Source organism: Rutidosis leptorrhynchoides, chromosome 3 (genome assembly GCF_046630445.1).
Source record: "Rutidosis leptorrhynchoides isolate AG116_Rl617_1_P2 chromosome 3, CSIRO_AGI_Rlap_v1, whole genome shotgun sequence".
Lineage (NCBI taxonomy): Eukaryota > Viridiplantae > Streptophyta > Magnoliopsida > Asterales > Asteraceae > Rutidosis > Rutidosis leptorrhynchoides.
In genome coordinates this window covers 451,639,920-451,661,245 of record NC_092335.1, presented here as the reverse complement: position 1 = coordinate 451,661,245, position 21,326 = coordinate 451,639,920, and the positions used below count along the sequence as shown (strand labels likewise).

Sequence of the window (21,326 nt, the reverse complement as noted above, 5' to 3'; positions counted from 1 at the left end):
ACCAGTCCATGCCGATTATCAAATCAAAATTCCCTAACTCTACTGGTATCAAATCAATCTTAAATGTTTCGCTAACCAGTTTAATTTCTCGATTGCGACATATATTATCTGCTGCAATTAATTTACCGTTTGCTAATTCTAGTATAAACTTATTATCCAAAGGTATCAATGGACAACTTAATTTAGCACAAAAATCCTTACTCATATAGCTTCTATCCGCACCCGAATCAAATAAAACATAAGCAGATGTATTGTCAATAAGAAACGTACCCGTAACAAGCTCCGGGTCTTCCTACGCTTCAACCGCATTAATGTTGAAGACTCTTCCTCGTCCTTGCCCATTATTATCCCCCTGATTTGGACACATATTTTTGTAATGGCCCTTCTTCCCGCATCTGAAACAGGTAATGTCTGCATAACTTGTTCCGGCATTATTTGTTCCCTTAGCCATTGATCCGTAGATTTCGCACTTTGTCGCACCATGGCCCTTTCTATTACACTGAGTACACACTGCTATACAAAGCCCAGTTGGATGGTATCCTTCACATCTCTGGCAGAATTTCTGCCTCTTGTTGTTGTTGTTGGGATTGTTGTTGTTGCAGTTGTTATTGTTGTTGAAACGGTTGTTGTAGTTGTTGCTGGGGTGGTTGTTGTTGTTGCATTTGTTGTTGCGAAAATTGGTGTGATTGTAGTTATGATTGTTGGGTTGATTATTGAAATTGTAACCCTTATCACTGGTTTCTTCCCATTTCCTCTTGACTTGTTTCGTATTGGCTTCTTCGGTCACCTGTATTTAATCCTTTCCTCAATTTGATTTATAAGTTTATGAGCCATTCGACTTGCCTTTTGTATGGAGGTGGGCTTGTGTGAACTTATATCCTCTTGGATCCTTTCCGGTAACCCTTTTACAAATGCGTCGATTTTTTCTTCTTCATCTTCAAACGCTCCCGGACACAATAGGCACAACTCTGTGAATCGTCGTTCGTACGTGGTAATATCAAACCCTTGTGTTCGTAACCCTCTAAGCTCTACCTTGAGCTTATTGACCTCATTTTTGGGATGGTACTGCTCGTTCATTAAGTGTTTAAATGCTGACCACGGTAGTGCATAAGCAGCATCTTGTCCCACTTGTTCGAGATAGGTATTTTACACCATGTTAACGCAGTACCTGTGAAGGTATGCGTGGCGTACTTTACCTTATCTTCCTCAGCACATTTGTTTATAGCAAACACAGATTCGACCTTTTCGGTCCATCATTTCAGTCCGACTGGTCCTTCAGTTCCATCGAATTCCAGAGGTTTACAGGCAGTGAAAGCCTTGTAGGAGCATCCTACACGGTTTCCTGTGGAGTTAACTCCAGTGCTAGACTCTGAGTTATTGTTGTTTTGCATTGCAGCCTGTACTGCGGCTATATTTGCTGCAAGGAAAGCACGGAAGTCTTCCTCACTCATGTTCAAGTTCTGACGAGTAGTCGGTGCCATTTTCTTCAAAAATAGCCAAAAGAATTAAGTTAATCATATAGAATATTAAGAGTAGTCAATAGTATTTCGTAGCATAATATGAACTCATTTATAAAAGTTTTTTCTTCATATTAGCGTTTTATAAGTTTTAATTCGGGTAATACCTACCCGTTAAGTTCATACTTAGTAGCTAACATACAATTCAACTACTACAATTCTATATGAAAACTGATTATAATAATATTTCACATTCAAACTTTTATACAATATTTTGCAAACTTACAAATACCACTATTTTACATATAGCATGAAATATAGCACATAAAAACTCTGATACAAAATAGTTGCGAAGACAATTCTAGTTAATACGCAAGTCGTTCAACAAAGGCAATAAAGACACGTAATTCATACGTCCAGAAACAAGTCATGCATTCTGGTTTTACTATGACTACTTCCCATCGTTGGTCTTGTGGAACATAACTGTTGTGACCGTTGACAAGACATCATGTTTAATGTCGTCAAAAGGATGAGGGTTTCGTAATGTCCAACAGCCCCGTAATAATCTAAAAACCTTGTTTCTCATCTCAACTACCGAGTCCATCACTTGTGGGAATGTTTTATTTAAAAGTTGCAACCCAATGTTCTTTTTCTCAATTTGATGAGAAGCGAACATTATTAACCCGTAAGCATAACATGCTTCTTTATGTTGCATGTTAGAAGCTCTTTCTAACTCACGAAATCCTATGTTGGGATATGTTGAGTCAAAATAAGTTCTTAACCCGTAGCGTAAAATTGCATTTGGGTTCCCCGCATTTAACGTTTTAAAGAAAACACGGCGTAACTTACGGTTTTCCCAATGTGATATACCCCACCTATCAAAGGAAAGCCTTTTATAAACTAAGGCATTTCTGGAAAGTCTTTCAAATGTTTGACAAGTTAATTTCGTCATAACTAAATGTGCTGATGAATTTTGACCGACTCTAGACAAGATTTCCTCAATCATATCCTCTGGTAGGTCTTCTAAAATATTCGGTTGTCTACCCTTAACGTCCATTTTGTTTTTATACTGTAAAATAGACAAGGATTAGATTCGTAAAAGATAATTAACAAACTATACAAGCAGTTTATACATATAACATAAAAGTACAAGCACACTATATTACATATATTACACAAGATGATTACAACTCTTTAATCCGACTCACTCGTTTCTTCTTCTTCGGACTTGGTTCATTTTGCTAATTTCCTAGGGATATATGATGCTCCCCTAATACGAGCTGTCGTTTTCCTCAATGGTTTAGAAAAACCTGGTGGTTTAGAGGTTCTCGGGTCATTGTTACATTTTAGGAAATACGGATGTTGCCGATACATATAAAGTTCATCGGGGTTGGAATCGGGTTTCTCTATTTTTATACCTTTTCCCTTATTATTTTCTTTCGCTTTATTAAATTAGGTCGAGGTAATTTCTATAACATCATCGGAATCCTCATCGGGATCCGATTCATCGGAGAATTGGTAATCTTCCCAATATTTTGCTTCCTTAGCGGAAACACCATTGACCATTATTAACTTTGGTCCATTGGTTGAGGATTTTCTTTTATTTGGCCGTTTTTCTGTGGTTCCTAATACTTCCCCCTCCGGAACCTCTTCTTCTTCCGGTTCCTCTTCTTCTGGTTCCTCTTCTTCCGGTTCTTCTTCTTCTTCCGGTTCTTCTTCTTCCGATTCTTCTTCTTCTGGTTCTTCGGGAATTTGTTAATCTTCCTAATATATATTGAACTCTTCATTATTATTAGGTGAGTCAATATTATACAAGCATGGTCTCCAAATCTTGTCCTTAATTTAGTATACAACTGCGGAAGCTCTTAATAATCACCTGAGAATAAACATGCTTAAAACGTCAACAAAATTGTTGGTGAGTTATAGGTTTAACCTACATATTATTAAATCATAATAATAGAACACAAGATTTCATTTTTATAACACATCTCTTATTAGGCATTTCGCAAACTGCATAGAGATAAAAATCATTCATATGTTGAACACCTGGTAACCGACGTTAACTTAATGCATAGAATATTCCCATAACAGAACCTCTCGTCTGTATAATAATCTCGAAGTACTAAACCATCCATAACCTGAATGGGGGTTGTTAAGCCCAATAGATCTATCTTTAGGATTCGCGTAAATTAGGGGCTATTTCCCTAATTCTTAGGCTACCAGACTTGAAGGGCGATATTCAGTTTAATAATCCAACCATAGAATGTAGTTTTGCGTACTTGTGTCTATTTTGTAAAACATTTATAAAGTTGCATGTATTCTCATCCCAAAATATTAGATTTTAAAAGTGGGACTATAACTCACTTTCACAGATTTTTACTTCGTCGGGAAGTAAGACTTGGCCACTGGTCGATTCACGAACCTATAACAAATATGTACATATATATCAAAGTATGTTCAAAATATATTTACAACATTTTTTAAATCGTTTTGATGTTTTAAATATTTTCAGTCAGCTGTCCTCGTTAGTAACCTACAACTAGTTGTCCATAGTTAGATGTGCAGAAATAAATTGATATATATATTATCTTGAATCAATCCACGACCCAGTGTATACACGTCTCAGGCTAGATCACAACTCAAAGTATATATATTTTTGGAATCAACCTCAACCCTGTATAGCTAACTCCAACATTACTGCATATAGAGTGTCTATGGTTGTTCCAAATAATATATATAGATGGGTCGATATGATATGTCAAAACATTTGCATACGTGTCTATGATATCTCAAGATTACATAATATATTAGAATACATGTATAATACAATATAAGTTAGCTAGGATATGATTTGTATAGATTTGTTACCAATTTTCACGTAGCTACAACAAGTAAAAATATCCAATCTTGTTTTACCCATAACTTCTTCGTTTTAAATCCGTTTTGAGTGAATCCAATTGCTATGGTTGCATATTAAACTTAAGTTTATGAATCTATACAGAAAAAGTATATGTTTATTGTCAGAAATACAGGTTACAAGTCGTTTTTGTAAAGGTAGTCATTTCAGTCGAAAGAACGACGTCTAGATGACCATTTTGGAAAACATACTTCCACTTTGAGTTTAATCATGAGTTTTGGATATAGTTTCATGTTCATAAGAAAAATCATTTTCCCAGAAGAACAACTTTTAAATCAAAGTTTATCATAGTTTTTAATTAACTAACCCAAAACAGCCCGCGGTGTTACTACGACGGCGTATGTCCAGTTTTACGGTGTTTTTCGTGTTTTCAGGTTTTAAATCGTTAAGTTAGCATATAATATAGATATAGAATATTTGTTTAGTTGATTTTAAAAGTCAAGTTAGAAGGATTAACTTCTGTTTGCGAACAAGTTTAGAATTAACTAAACTATGTTCTAGTGATTAAAAGTTTAAACTTTCGAATAAGATAGCTTTATATGTATGAATCGAATAATGTTATGAACATCATTAGTACCTCAAGTTTTGTGGATAAACCTACTGGAAAAGAGAAAAATGGATCTAGCATCAAAGGATCTTTGGATGGCTTGAAAGTTCTTGAAGCAGAATCATGACACGAAAACAAGTTCAAGTAAGATTTCCACTCGAAATAAGATTGTTATAGTTATAGATATTGAATCAAAGTTTGAATATAAGTATTACCTTGTATTAGAAAGATATCTTACTGTAAATAAGAAAGATTTCTTGAGGTTGGATGATCACTTTACAAGATTGGAAGTAAGCTAGCAAACTTGGAAGTATTCTTGATTTTATGAAACTAGAACTTATAGAATTTATGAAGAACACTTAGAACTTGAAGATAGAACTTGAGAGAGATCAATTTGATGAAGAAAATTGATGAATGAAAGTGTTTGTAGGTGTTTTTGGTCGTTGGTATATGGATTAGATATAAAGGATGTGCAATTTTGTTTACATGTAAACAAGTCATGAATGATTACTAATATTTTTGTAATTTTATGAGATATTTCATGCTAGTTGCCAAATGATGGTTCCCACATGTGTTAGGTGACTCACATGGGCTGCTAAGAGCTGATCATTGGAGTGTATATACCAATAGTACATACATCTAAAAGCTGTGTATTGTACGAGTACGAATACGGGTGCATACGAGTAGAATTGTTGATGAAACTGAACGGGGATGTAATTGTAAGCATTTTCGTTAAGTAGAAGTATTTTGATAAGTTTCTTGAAGTCTTTCAAAAGTGTATAAATACATATTAAAACACTACATGTATATACATTTTAACTGAGTCGTTAAGTCATCGTTAGTCGTTACATGTAAATGTTGTTTTGAAGCCTTTAGGTTAACGATCCTGTTAAGTGTTGTTAACCCATTGTTTATTATATCAAATGAGATGTTAAATTATTACATTATTATGATATTATGATATATTAATATATCTTAATATGATATATGTACAATTAAATGTCGTTACAACGATAATCGTTACATATATGTCTCGTTTCGAAATCATTAAGTTAGTAGTCTTATCTTTACATATGTAGTTCATTGTTAATATACTTAATGATATGTTTACTTATCATAATACCATGTTAACTATATATATATCCATATATATGACATCATATAGTTTTTACAAGTTTTAACGTTCGTGAATCACCGGTCAACTTGGGTGGTCAATTGTCTATATAAAACCTATTTCAATTAATCAAGTCTTAACAAGTTTGATTGCTTAACATGTTGGAAACCCTTAATCATATAAATATCAATTTCATTTAATATATATAAACATAGAAAAGTTCAGGTCACTACAGTCAGTACAAAAGACAATTGAACCGATGGCTTATCTATTTGCTTACTGTGCACTTTTGATTCTTGTACTATTACCATTTCAACTTGTGGTTATTATAATTATTAATCATTGTTTATTTTATTATTATTTATTATTATTGAATATAATTATTACTATTATTTGTATTATTATTATGTAATAATTAATTATTATTAACTAAAAATAAAGATGATTTAGACATATAACAAAAATCTGTTAAGAATCCATATCCACTTTCAATTTTTTTTGTTTTCTCCTTTTGGCCTGGAATAATTCTGTGACCACTTGTTCTTTTCTGTTTCTTATGTTTTGGCTTTTAACAATAACACATAACAATCGAATCACTCTCTCTATATTTATATATACATATGTATACATTACATGAGTTACACCTACACACACCCATTTCTCCTCTTTGTTTCTGTTTTGGAACCGAGAATCAACTACAACAATCAACTACCATCTTCACTCTTCTTCAACGATCATCACCATCTTGAAACCATTGATCCACCACCTTCCTCTCTATCCTATACTACCTACTATTAGTAAAACCCGACACCATGATCAACAACCCATAACCATCTATCTTCCTCTCGTTTTCTCAACCGTCACCTCTCATCTCCTAGCACCACACCACCACTACTACTCGCCACCACCATGATCACTATAACCACGACACCCATTGATAAATCTGCTGCTACCGTAAAAAATTTTTCTGCAACACGAACGTTGTGGATTGGTGTAGCTGTTATTACGTTGTTCCTGTTACAAGAACCTGCAAACCCACAAATATCATTAACTTGTGTAGTCAACCACAATAATTGAAACTGGTAATGATCTCTTCTTTTGATCGACCCACACCATCACACACTCACCATCATTTTGAATCACCCATTTAACCATCACCTTCTTATTCCAGATACTGTTACGACGATTATACTATTCCAGCCACAATAATCAAAATCGTGCTGCTACACCTTCATTTGACTGTTGTGATAAAAAATAAAAAAAGAAATGCAAAAGTAATACTCCGTAATATAGACAGCCTAAATTAAAGGAGATTATTAGTGGACACTAGTTGGCGACCCCACACCCAATTAACATCTCAGTTTACGGAGTACCATGTTTTTTTTTCTTTTCTAATGAAAACGGATATGGTTTAACGGGCTATATTTAAAGAACAGTCCAATATGTTTTATTTGGAAATGAAGGCCCAACTTATGATTATCCATTTATTTGGGCTATTTCTTTTTCGGGCTTTTAATGGACTCCAATTGTGATACTTGAGAATATAAGATGAGTACATAAACGAAAATAAAGACTGATGATGAATATTAATCGAGCTTTATATAAATGATGATAATTCTGCGATGTTGGAAAAATCACGATGATGTTGATTACGAAAGTGTGTTGATCACAATTAAGAAAGATGATGATATGGTGAGATATTGATAGAAATTATATATAAAGAAGACCACAGGCATTATGGGTTAAAATATTAAGTGTCTAAATAAATTCAAGAAATCGCGAATGCTTTAGTGGTCTTGCGGTATGTTGGTTTAATCGAGAGGTTGTGTGTTCGAGCCCAGGCTATGGCATTTTTTAAAGCTTGTCTTCAAAGGTTGTATCTTATTACTACTACTACTATTATTATTATTATTATTATTATTATTTCTATCATTATTATTAAAAGTATTATTTTTATAAAAATTATCATTTTTATTATTATTACTATTATTATTATAAAATAAAACAACTTTTTATTTATTATTATTATCAATATTATTTTATCAAATAACTATTAATTATATAAAATCATATCTAATAACTATATTAATATTTTTATGATAAATATTAATAAATGTAATTAATTAGGTTATTAATGAAAAACATAATTAAAATAACAATTATATCACTAATGATATATAAATTGTTCGATTACAATTATATATATATATATATATATATATATATATATATATATATATATATATATATATATATATATATATATATATATATATATATATATATATATATATATATATATATATAGGTTCGTGAATCCAAGGCCAACCCTGCATTGTTCAGTTCTGTCGTATGCATATTTTTACTACAAAATATCGTATAGTGAGTTTCATCTGCTCCCTTTTTAAATGCTTTTGCAATATATATTTTTGGGACTGAGAATACATGCGCTTTTATAAATGTTTGACGAAATAGACACAAGTACTTAAAAATATATTCTATGGCTGGATTATTAAACCGAATATGCCCCTTGCCTCAAATTACACGTTTATCCCAACTAAGTTCTTTATCTCACAAGAATTTCATCTTACTGGCCATTTATTGGTACTAGCTCGGTCATCCTTCTTAGAGGAAAGCGTATGATCTTTATTGCCTAAATCACTTAAAATAAATGGTTACCTGTTAAGCATGCTAACCTATATGTGTCATTTTTGCAGAGATGAATATTCGAGGAATTCTTGTTGAGGATGATTTTAAGGGTTATACGATCAAAAAGGAAGTGCTTGATCAAAATGTTTGTGTGAATGCTGTTGAAGTTCCTCAAGAGGGTGAGAAGGTGGATGAAGCTTCTATGAAGTGCAGATCATCCATACACCTCAATCCTTTGATTAAGAAAAACAAGACTGCATGTTCATCTGAAGGTATGAAATTACTGTTGCACTTTGTTTTAATTATCAAAGTTTATCCTTACATATCTTGTGCGCCTGATTATGACGTCATGTTGCCAGTTGTTCAAATTGATGAAGATGTAGAGCCTCCTATCGCACCTACACCCCCTGTTACCACTGCACCCCTGTTGTTTCTACACCTCAAGCGGTTACTGTGCAACCTGTAACCCCAACTCCGCTTACTGTCATCGCTCTGTTACCGCCAACTCCTGCTACTTGCCGAGCTGAAACCGGACCCTCTGCATGGGCTCCAAAACTGAATACTAACCGTTATGTCGATATATTCGAGTGGACAACTTAGCTTCGATTCTGAATACCTCAAGGCGCGCCGCGCATGAGCAAAATTCGTATATGCATGGGTGCACTCCTGACGGTATCAGACAAGAGTTAGAAAAGATGACTCCGGAGCAGAAGTTATATTTTGATTCGCAACTGTCATTCTTGACTTGGACCAGGGACTGCGATAGGTTGAATGCTGAGCGCACACATCGCGGCAGTCTTCACATGACCGGGCATTTACAAAAAAGGCTGCAGCTATTGGAGACCCAGCTTAAAGTGGCCAATGAAGCGCTAGAGATAGTCGAGGCCACTGTTGAAACGTCGAAGAAGGAAAAAGTTGATTTGTTGTCTTCACAAGTTGATTATGAAGAGGAGAACAGGGTACTTAGGGAGGATATTGCTATTGCCATTTCTAATCTTGACTTTCTTACTTTCGAGAGAAGTGATCTCACTGCTCATGTTGATGAGGTTAGCGCCGACCGTGATGCCATGAGAAAGAACTACAATGATCTCAGGACTGTGCTTCCAACCATTGCGACCCATGTTCGTAGTGCTTCTATAATCATTGAGCTTTATACTCAAGCTCTTAAAGAGACTAAATAATTAGAAAGGGTAAGCTTTTGGGATTTGATCTTGAAAAATATTGAAGTTCCCCCAACTGTTCCTCAAATCATTACTGACCAACTTGAAGATAATGCATTCAAAAAATTCGTTGATTCCAGCAAGGTGCTGGAAAATATCACCATCCAATCCCTCGTTGATGCAATCTCTGATACTGTGTTTTTTGTGCAAGATGTCATCGAAATGAAACTGTAAGTGTGCGAGCGAGTGCTCGCAGTGCAGGATCATATGATGCGCTTCATTAGGCATCCTTTGACCTTTTTTTCTTGGAGTGTGGGGGTCCTGGGTGCGCTATGAGCAGGCTTTATTAGATGCTTTTGGCCCCTTGCGCTCACTACTCCTGGGGGGCGCACTCGTTATTAGTGCGCTTGGTGAGGTGCTTCTAACATTAAGGGAGCGCTCACCACCTTTTAGTATTTTTTTTCCGTTTCCATAGGGCAATCCTCCTGATCACCGCAAGCGAGGGTTCGAAGGATTGTTACCATTAGTGTAGGGCACCGTTACTGATAAGCCACCCCTTTATTTTCTTGTTCGTAGTTTAAGTTTGCTTTATTGTAATGGCCTGCGTGCCAATGAATATTTGTGCATTGCACATCTCTTTTGTAATCGTACAATCTTGTCAATATTAAGCATTATATCATTTGTTTACGCAAGTAGTTTATAAGCAAAGTAATCCAATATCTTTTCTTATTGTATTGTTCGCGTAAATAGGCGTTTCAAGTTCTCAAAACTTAAATAATTATTTCCATACAAGCCAATGCATACTCGTTTATACTCCAAATTTAATAATGCTAACCGACGCCATACTATCGTGCACATAGTCAACGCTTTTCATTGAATTACTAAGTAGAACATCTAAAGTCTTCCAAGTGAACCAACACTTAGGTTAGTGGGCAAGTAACCCCAATGCTAGTCATTTGTAGTCATGACTTGCAGTCTTCTAGTCTGCGAGAGTGTATTGGTCTAGAGAAACCAATGTCTGTTACCCACCCTAAAATTTAGCCTTGTAACCAAATAGGCTTTTGCCACGCGGAAGCTAGAGATCATCCCTTAAGGAGGCAAGGGCACGTAATTGCTTCAATAATGTCCGTCAAAGTGTAAACAAACACTTCTATTTCAAAAATTAAATTAATTCATTCCAAAATAAATAAAATTCACAAGTCATATCTAAATGACAACTTATTGCATCCATAAAAGAAATACTTATTGTCTTACAAGTAAATAAAGCAACATTTCAAGCAAACTAAAAAATGCAAGTGCTTAAAAGATGTGACGACCCGGGAATTTCCGACTAAATTTAAACTTAATCTTTATATGATTTCGATAGATAAGCAAAGTATGTAATGTTGAGTCTAGAAAATTTTGAAATGATGTTCATATATTCAATTGACCTTCGACTGCTCTCGACGATTCATGAACAATTAATTGTAAATAGATATGTGTGTATGTATATATAAATAATAATTCGAAATATAATTTGAAGCATTATATGTTGTTGTTATTAAAAATTAATAAATTAAAAATAAGATATTATAATAATTATTATTTAAAATATATCTCTATATATAAATAAAGTATATTAAAAATAAATATTAAATGATTGTAATACTCGTTTGATGTTTCGATGGATATTAAGCAAGTTAAATTCAAACTTATGTAATTTTAAAATAAACGGTGATACGAAAATGAGTTCTATAAATTTTAGGCTTATTAAAAATGTATTTAGGAAGTATTTGTTAAGTTTTAACACTTTTTATATTTTACCCAGAATTGAGAAGGACAATTGATGTAATTTTTATTTAATAAATTAAGGATCAAAATTTATACCATAATGACCAAAATAAATAAATATAGTTAATTTAAAAATATGGGATTTTTCTGAAGTACTTTTATTCGCCACTGATTATCAACGAGGCACGATTTTAGCACTCCGTAAATTGGATATCGACTGAAACAAGACAAATGTTAGGCTGCTAATCATATCTTAATAATTTAAGTAGTTACACGTTTATTTACTTTATGATATTTTTCTATCAACTTGGCTATTATGAGATTATGGAGATTAGATGCATAACAACCAAGCCCCACTTGCAATTATTCGTGTTTGTTCCTGGATCACAACTAATCAAACTTGCACTTGCTATTTTTGATTGAAATCTTCATATAAGTATTATAAATATTCATATATATAAATGCATATGATAATATCACACACCCACTACTCTCCTCTTTGTCTCTCTGAACCAAAACTATCACAACACCCATTTCTATTCATGTTTCTTCTTCGTTGAATCACCGGATTACCATCAAGAAACCACAAACCATAAGTCACCACCTTCAACTCAATTTGAAACCCATTTAAACAACCCGTCATCAACCGTTCACTTACCTAAACACGAGAACCACCATCGAACCACTAACCATCATCTCAATCCTTCTCTCTTTCTCCTCTCTCTAACCCTCTTTCCTTTCTCTCTATATTACTTCTCTCTCTCATCTTCTTAATCATAAATCACAACCAAAATTCTATATTTTTTTGATGTTATGAACACCACCACTGCAACCCACATGTAACCACCGAATTGCAGCTACTACTGCGTGTTTCTGTCTGTTTTTGCTCAGCCTCAAACATCTTCGAACACCACCCTACACCGCCACCTTCTTTCTTGCTTTTCTATATCGTGAAACCCACTCCCATCACTTCAACCAATCGCACCACCAACTTGCAACTATCATCAAGTGCCACTACTAATCGTTACTGTTAATTACTCCTGCTTTTAGTCATTTTCAATCAAGATCAAGCGAAACCACCTGCTACAAATACTGTTACGGTTACTTCTTCATTTTTTTTCTTTCTTTTTCTGTCTCGATCGAACCACGCCACCACCATTTGTTTACTACTCATTGTTAATGCCACTACTACTATGCTACATATACTTTCGGTGTTAATTATATTTCAACCGAACACCTCCTAAAACCAAACCGTGTATCACTGTTCCCTAATGTTTCTAGTTCGATACAAACAGACCAAAACCCCATTTAAATACTACTGTTGTACACTCCTTGATATGTTTTAATGTTGATTAACGCATAATTATGATCATGATGATTATAATGACGATGATAATGAAAGGAAGTAGGGCATGTTTACAAGTTAACGTTGGTGTAGTAGCAATTAAATAGGATTATAGTATTAGTGGAGCACATGATAATTAATTATCTTTGATAGGAAACGACACCACACATGTATATGATATGGGTCCATACTGAAATGTCCCGTTCATATTGATTATAAACGTTCCATATTAATTGATTTTATTGCGAGGTTTTGACCTCTATATGAGACGTTTTTCAAAGACTGCATTCATTTTTAAAACAACCATAACCTTTATTTTATCTATAAAGGTTTAAAAAGCATTACGTAGATTATCAAATAATGATAATCTAAAATATACCGTTTACACACGATCATTACATAATGGTTTACAATAAGAATATATTACATCAAAATAAGTTTTTTGAATGCAGTTTTTACATAATATCATACAAGCATGGACTCCAAATCTTGTCCTTATTTTAGTATGCAACAGCGGAAGCTCTTAATAATCACCTGAGAATAAACATGCTTAAAACGTCAACAAAAATATTGGTGAGTTATAGGTTTAATCTATATATTATCAAATCATAATAATAGACCACAAGATTTCATATTTCAATACATCCCATACATAGAGATAAAAATCATTCATACGGTGAATACCTGGTAACCGACATTAACAAGATGCATATAGAATATCCCCATCATTCCGGGACACCCATCGGACATGATAATTTCGAAGTACTAAAGCATTCCAAATTCCAGAATGGGGCTTGTTGGGCCCGATAGATCTATCTTTAAGATTCGCGTCAATTTGGGGGTCTGTTCCAAAATTCTTAGGCTACCAAGCTAAAAAGGGGCATATTCGGCTTCGATCATTCACCCATATAAAATAGGTTCATTTACTTATGTCTTTTCGTAAATCATTTATAAAATTGCATGTATTCTCATCCCAAAATATTAGATTTTAAAAGTGGGACTATAACTCACTTTCACAGATTTTTACTTCGTAGGGAGTAAGACTTGGCCACTGGTCGATTCACGAACCTATAACAAATATATACATATATATATATATATATATATATATATATATATATATATATATATATATATATATATATATATATATATATATATATATATATATATATATATATGGGTCGATATGATATGTCAAAACATTTGCATACGTGTCTATGGTATCCTAAGATTACATAATATATAAGAATACATGTATAATACAATATAAGTTAGCTAGGATATGATTAATATAGATTTGTTACCAATTTTCACGTAGCTACAACAAGAAAAATTATCCAATCTTGTTTTACCCATAACTTCTTCGTTTTAAATCCGTTTTGAGTGTTTCAAGTTGCTATGGTTTCATATTGAACTCTATTTTATGAATCTAAATATAAAAAGTATAGGTTTATAGTCATAAATATAAGTTACAAGTCATTTTTGTAAGAGGTAGTCATTTCAGTCGAAAGAACGACGTCTTGATGACCATTTTGAAAAACATACTTCCACTTTGAGTTTAACCATGATTTTTGGATATAGTTTCATGTTCATAAGAAAAATTATTTTCCCAGAAGAAACTTTTAAATCAAAGTTTATCATAGTTTTTAATTATCAAACCCAAAACAGCCCGCGGTGTTACTACGACGGCGTATGTCCGGTTTTACGGTGTTTTTTGTGTTTCCAGGTTTTAAATCATTAAGTTTGCATATCATATAGATATAGAACATGTGTTTAGTTTATTTTAAAATTCAAGTTAGAAGGATTAAATTTTGTTTGCGAACAAATTTAGATTTAACTAAACTATGTTCTAGTGATTTCAAGTTTAAACCTTCGAATAAGGTAGTTTTATATATATGAATCGAATGATGTTATGAACATCATTTTTCTACCTCAGGTTTTGTGGATAAACCTACTGGAATTGAAAAAAATAGATCTAGCTTCAAAGGATCCTTGGATGGCTTGAAAGTTCTTGAAGTAGAATCATGACACGAAAACAAGTTCAAGTAAGATTTTCACTCGAAATAAGATTGTTATAGTTATAGAAATTGAATCAAAGTTTGAATATGAGTATTACCTTGTATTAGAAAGATATCTTACTATAAATAAGAAAGCTTTCTTGAGGTTGGATGATCACTTTACAAGATTGGAAGTAAGCTAGCAAACTTGGAAGTATTCTTGATTTTATGAAACTAGAACTTATAGAATTTATGAAGAACACTTAGAACTTGAAGATAGACCATGAGAGAGATCAATTAGATGAATAAAATTGAAGAATGAAAGTGTTTGTAGGTATTTTTAGTCGTTGGTATATGGATTAGATATAAAGGATGTGTAATTTTGTTTACATGTAAATAAGTCATGAATGATTACTAATATTTTTGTAATTTTATGAGTTATTTCATGCTAGTAGTCAAATGATGGTTCTCACATGTGTTAGGTGACTCACATGGGCTACTAAGAGATGATTATTGGAGTGAATATACCAATATTACATACATCTAAAAGCTGTGTATTGTACGAGTACGAATACGGGTGCATACGAGTAGAATTGTTGATGAAACTGAATGAGGATGTGTAACACCCGCGTTTTGGGCCTAGATGAAATGACCATTGTACCCTTAGGGTATGGTGTAATTAGTAATTTTAATAATTATATGTTTATAATTATTTGGTTATTTAGTTGAGACCAGTTTGTGACAAGGGTCACAGAACAGGTTCGTTTGTTGAATTTAGACTCCGTTAGGGCCTCCTAACGATGTACGAAAGATATTAGATAACTGGTAAATACCCGTGTGTCGTGGGGTATGGGTTTTAAACCCCTTAAGTGTATGTATCTGCTTCTTTCACCCATTTTTCTAGACTTTTCCTAATTAAGAACGTACCTAACTCCTTCATCCTCTCAAACCCTAAAGATCAAAGCTTGTTAGTTTGTTGAATTCGAGCTAGTAATCTGTTACTTGTGTGTTGGTGATCATCACAAGGTAAGTGCTTCGTCGATTCATGCTTTGATTTTTGTTGAAATTGGGCTTTTTGTGTGTTCTTGACTAAAAGTGTGAAATTGAGCTTGGATCTTCATGTTTGATGTTTGTTATGCTTAATTGATGTTAGAAATAGGTTGTATATATGTTTAGTAACTTTCTTGTGCTTAAAATTTGGTCAAAAACACTTAGAAATTGAGTTTTTGGGGAAGAAATCACAAAATCAGCGAAATTGGTTTGAAACCCAGTTTGCTACAGTACCCGAGTTGCTACAGTACCCCCGAGTTGCTACAGTACCTAGTTGCTACAGTGTCACTATTTGCTACAGTGTCACTATTTGCTACAGTATCACTATTTGCTACAGTGCCGAGTTGCTACAGTACTGAGTTGCTACAGTACCGGGTTGCTGCAGTGTCACTATTTGCTACAGTGTTACTATTTGCTACAGTACCTTTTATGAAATTGAAACGGGCGTAACTTTCAAAACGTAACTCCATTTTTGATGAATAAACTATCGTTAGAATCGTAATAAAGAATACTTTTCAATGGTGAACTTTTAAGAAACTAGATCAAACTGTTTTTGGGTCGAAAAAGGAGTTTTAGTGTGTATGTCGTGTTTTGCACGCACCTGTATGCCATTATTGAATGGAGTCATGATGTAGACTCATAAAATTATGAATATATGGTGTTATGACCTAGTTTATAGTATAATTTGATTATACTATTGACTGAGATATGTATATTGACTTCGTTGTGTTGTTCTCAGGTGATAAGAACAAGGAAGAAGCTCAGAAGTAAGATAACTGAGCTGTAGCTGGTAATCGATGAGTGGGATTATCTCCGGGTGTAGTATAGAGTAGCAAGTTGTGCTACTATGTTATACTGTTTTAGTTGCTATGCTTATTAGATATGTTGTAATAATGATCATCGTAGAGTTTCCATGCTAGTCGTAGGGACAGTTGTTCGTAGTGGTAGTTGCTTAACAGTTGTGTGCACAAGTTGTAGTTGCCTGTTAGAACCTATTGTTGTTAGGTTCAGCTCAGAGAGGTCAACCTTGTTGTGGTTGGGTCCAGTTGGCTACTGTTTGTTGAGTATAGTACTGAATGACGCATCACCTGCGTGTGGATTTACTATACTGGAGATTCAGTAGTAAGGACTTTCGGTAGATGCTAGACTGATCAGCTAGTGGTCGTGTGCTCGTACAAGCCGCCGAGTCTCTAGTTGGAGCTTAGTTGCTAGTTGATTGTTGCCAGTTGATAGTTGCTAGTTATTAGTTGTAAGTTGCCTGTTATGGATTGTTGTAGTTGCTGTAGTTGTACAAGTTGGTACTGTATGCTAGATCTGTTAGATGATTCCATTCACTTAGCCTCGTGCTAACCCCCCTCACCTCCTCCCTTGCAGGTTTTCGATCTTAGTGCTGGTAGGGACAGGAGTTGGGTTGACGATATGTTTGACAAGACGAACTCTGATGTCTTAACTTTTATAAATATGTAACTAGTTGTTTAACGTAACACCGGTTGTTTGTAATAAGTAACTAGCTAATGATTTGTGATAATCATGTTCGTAATTAACTAAAGGTATTTATGTGAATTAAGACTTCCGATGTGATTTAAAAAAAAAAGCAGGGTGTTACAACTTGGTATCAGAGCATAGGTTTGGCCGCATGTACATTGTGTTGAATGTCATGTTCCCAAACCTTGTGTTGTGTCAAACATATATGAGGGAACGGGTTAAGTGAATGTAGGGATTACATGTGTTAGTTGATAGGTACTAACCTGTTTTCCACTAAGAGTTTGTGTGAGATGTTGTGGTAGTGCAGATATGGCAGATAATACAGGAAACGCAACTGGTCCGTCAGCCCCCGGAACATTCAGAGCCCCAGATGAAGACGGATATGTGTCAGAAGAGGATCCGCAGGAACAAATTTTAGATTTGCAAAGTAAGTTAAAGGAAGCACGTGATCGAATAAGGGAATTAGAACAATGCCAGGTAACCGTGAATCCAAGTGGTAGTGTACCGAATCAGACGATTAGTGGGTATCCGGTGCAGTCAAATAATTATCAGCACATTGGAAGTGCTTTCCAACAACAGCAATGGTTACCACCTCAATATCAGTTTCCTCAACAGTTTCAGATGCCACCTTAGTTTAATCAACAATTTCCAAATCAGATGTGGGGTCCATATCAGACGCCGATGTTTCAACAACCAAAGAAATGTACCTTCAAACAGTTTCTGAATTGTAATCCACCAGAGTACTCAGGAAGTTTTAACCTAACGGTAACACTTAACTGGTTAAGAGAGATAGAAAAGGTTTTTGAGGCCAGTCAGTGCGAACCAGAATTACAGGTTATTTATGCTAGTCGTATGTTGAAAAATAGGGCAATGGTTTGGTGGGATACGGTTATTTCTAGTATACCAAAAGAGCAAGTGAACATGATTACTTGGGAACAATTTTATAGTAAATTTTGTGAGCAGTATTGTTCGTCTTATGACCTCAATCGAATTAAGACGGAATTTCTGGCAATGAAAATGACACCTCAGATGACGATAGATGAGGTGATTGAGCAGTATATGGATAAATTAAGGTTTGTGCAACAGTGGGTTCTAGATGAGCAGTCCAGAATTCAGCACTTTGTTAATATAATTTTACCGGAGTACAGAACAATGGTTAGGATGGCGACGACGTTATCGCAAGCGTTTGTTATGGCAAAGATGGTAGAGGATGACGTCAGAGCAGCAAGGAATAGAATAGTAGGTTATGAGATGCCACAACAAGATCAGGTGATGAGTCATTCAGACTCTAGGTCAAAGAAGTCTGTTAAGTTGAAACAGAAGAGTGGGTCAGAACATAGTGGGTCAGTATCAAGTCAGAATTCTTGGTGCTATAGTTGCAGATCATCTCATAGTGGTCCTTGTTCAGATTCAACCAAAAGATGTTTGAGATGTGGTATTGTGGGGCACGAGATTCGAATGTGTTCATTCCAAGAGGATGTATGTTGGAAATGTCATCAAGTGGGGCATAGATCAGCTCAGTGTCCGTATGTAAGAGGATCAGGTTCTGGGGCGGGGCCAGGAGCGCAGTCGGGATCAGTAGGTGGATCTTCTGGTTCTCCAGTTGGGCAGAAAAGAAAGAATCCACCTACGGCAACAGCAAGAGCTTATCAAATGGTTGCAGATGCAGATGTTGATTATGATGTGAATGCAGGTATGATTCAAAATCCTCGTACTGTTTAGTTGTATATATGTATGATTGTGTATATATACATATATGTGTGTTTTAAATTGATAAATCTTGTTGGTAGTGTAAGATTTATTTTGTTGTGCTATGTTGTTGTATGCTTAGTTGCGACCCTTGTGTGCCTGGTTGGGTAAGGGAGACCTTTAGGTTAATTTTGAGATTGAAAACTGTGACTTTGATAGAGATGTGTTGGGTACCCAGATGTAGTGGACCTTTTGTCGACATGAGATTATATGATAGTAACACTGTTGTAACAGATATGATAGAAAGAGGACTGTGCTGATTGGATAATTCCTTTGCTTAAACAGATGTATGATACTGCTAGTTGAGCGTATTTTTGACATTGATGAACATATGTTGCGATTTCCTATGCTTGTTGGATGTGTAGTAATGTTGGTAGATTATATTTGAGTATTTGATGGACAATGTTTTGAGTAACTATGATTGGACAGATGTTGTGATTGATTAGTCATAAAGTAGTTAAATTAATTACCGATGCTTATTGAGGAGATTGATTGGACATAAGTTAGTGAATGAGACAAGTAGAATTTTTCCGTTACGAGCAACTCAGAATGAAGGTATGATTTAGGATAATATGCTTGTGTATGGCCAACAGAAGTATATTGTGATAAATCATACGGAATTTCTGGGAAGCTGAAGGAAAATTAGGCGGCCTGTGCTATATTGGATTGTGATGTGACTGGATATGAGATGAATAACCTGTGAAGTTCTGTTGACTTACGAGGCAATTTCGTAGACATAGGTATAGATTTTAGCATGATGACTAATTCTATTGCCTAAGCTTTGGATAATTGGGAAAAGTGGACAGTATAAAGAGTTGAATTGGATGACAGATCGTGAAATTTATGATGCGGAATGGCGAAGAAACACGAATTTGACTCTGATTATTTGACTTGATCGTGTAATTTGTGGGCTTAAGTGGATTAACGGACGTTGATCGATGAAGATTATGACAACTTATTTTGTACCGGGAGTGTATTGACGTCAAGAATCTCATTTCCCTATGCAATTGCGGTGGATATTGTCGGTATTGGGGATAAGATTGATAAAGTTAACCGTGTGTTTTGGCGGTTCGAGTAACGATTTTTGGGTTTGTTGACCATAGTTGACTCGATTCCGAGGACGGAATCTCTTTTAAGGAGGGTAGATTTGTAACACCCGCGTTTTGGGCCTAGATGAAATGACCATTGTACCCTTAGGGTATGATGTAATTAGTAATTTTAATAATTATATGTTTATAATTATTTGGTTATTTAGTTGAGACCAGTTTGTGACAAGGGTCACAGAACTGGTTCGTTTGTTGAATTTGGACTCCGTTAGGGCCTCCTAACGATGTACGAAAGATATTAGATAACTGGTAAATACCCGTGTGTCGTGGGGTATGGGTTTTAAACCCCTTAAGTGTATGTATCTGCTTCTTTCACCCATTTTTCTAGACTTTTCCTAATTAAGAACGTACCTAACTCCTTCATCCTCTCAAACCCTAAAGATCAAAGCTTGTTAGTTTGTTGAATTCGAGCTAGTAATCTGTTACTTGTGTGTTGGTGATCATCACAAGGTAAGTGCTTCGTCGATTCATGCTTTGATTCTTGTTGAAATTGGGTTTTTTTTGTGTTCTTGACTAAAAGTGTGAAATTGGGCTTGGATCTTCATGTTTGATGTTTGTTATGCTTAATTGATGTTAGAAATAGGTTGTATATATGTTTAGTAACTTTCTTGCGCTTAAAATTTGGTCAAAAACACTTAGAAATCGAGTTTTTGGGGAAGAAATCACAAAATCAGCGAAATTGGTTCGAAACCCAGTTTGCTACAGTACCCCGAGTTGCTACAGTACCGAGTTGCTACAGTGTCACTATTTGCTACAGTGTCACTATTTGCTACAGTGTCACTATTTGCTACAGTGCCGAGTTGCTACAGTACCCGAGTTGCTACAATAACCGGGTTGCTGCAGTGTCACTATTTGCTACAGTGTCACTATTTGCTACAGTACCTTTTATGAAATTGAAACGGGCGTAACTTTCAAAACGTAACTCCATTTTTGATGTATAAACTATCGTTATAATCGTAATAAAGAATACTTTTCAA

The 21,326-nt window shown here is 34.7% G+C and overlaps 1 protein-coding gene across 3 annotated transcripts; it reads left to right on the top strand.

Moving 5' to 3' along the window:
* Nucleotides 1–6,612: 6,612 nt before the first annotated feature.
* LOC139897973 (uncharacterized) lies at nucleotides 6,613–10,508 on the top strand. 3 transcript variants are annotated; one of them, XM_071880691.1, is made up of 3 exons: nucleotides 6,613–7,117; nucleotides 8,753–8,956; nucleotides 9,044–10,508. In XM_071880691.1, the coding sequence occupies exon 3, from the start codon at nucleotides 9,335–9,337 to the stop codon at nucleotides 9,863–9,865; it is 531 nt and encodes a 176-aa protein (XP_071736792.1). In that variant the 5' UTR covers nucleotides 6,613–7,117; nucleotides 8,753–8,956; nucleotides 9,044–9,334; the 3' UTR covers nucleotides 9,866–10,508. The 3 variants fall into 3 exon arrangements, with proteins under 3 accessions (XP_071736792.1, XP_071736791.1, XP_071736793.1); XM_071880690.1 differs by having other exon boundaries at nucleotides 6,614–7,908; XM_071880692.1 differs by lacking the exon at nucleotides 6,613–7,117 and adding an exon at nucleotides 8,540–8,672.
* The last annotated feature ends 10,818 nt before the right edge of the window (nucleotides 10,509–21,326 follow it).

What these genes read in the sequence shown, in the direction of transcription:
- LOC139897973 (XM_071880691.1), top strand. Translation starts at nt 9,335, where the DNA reads ATGCATGGGTGCACTCCTGACGGTATCAGACAAGAGTTAGAAAAGATG.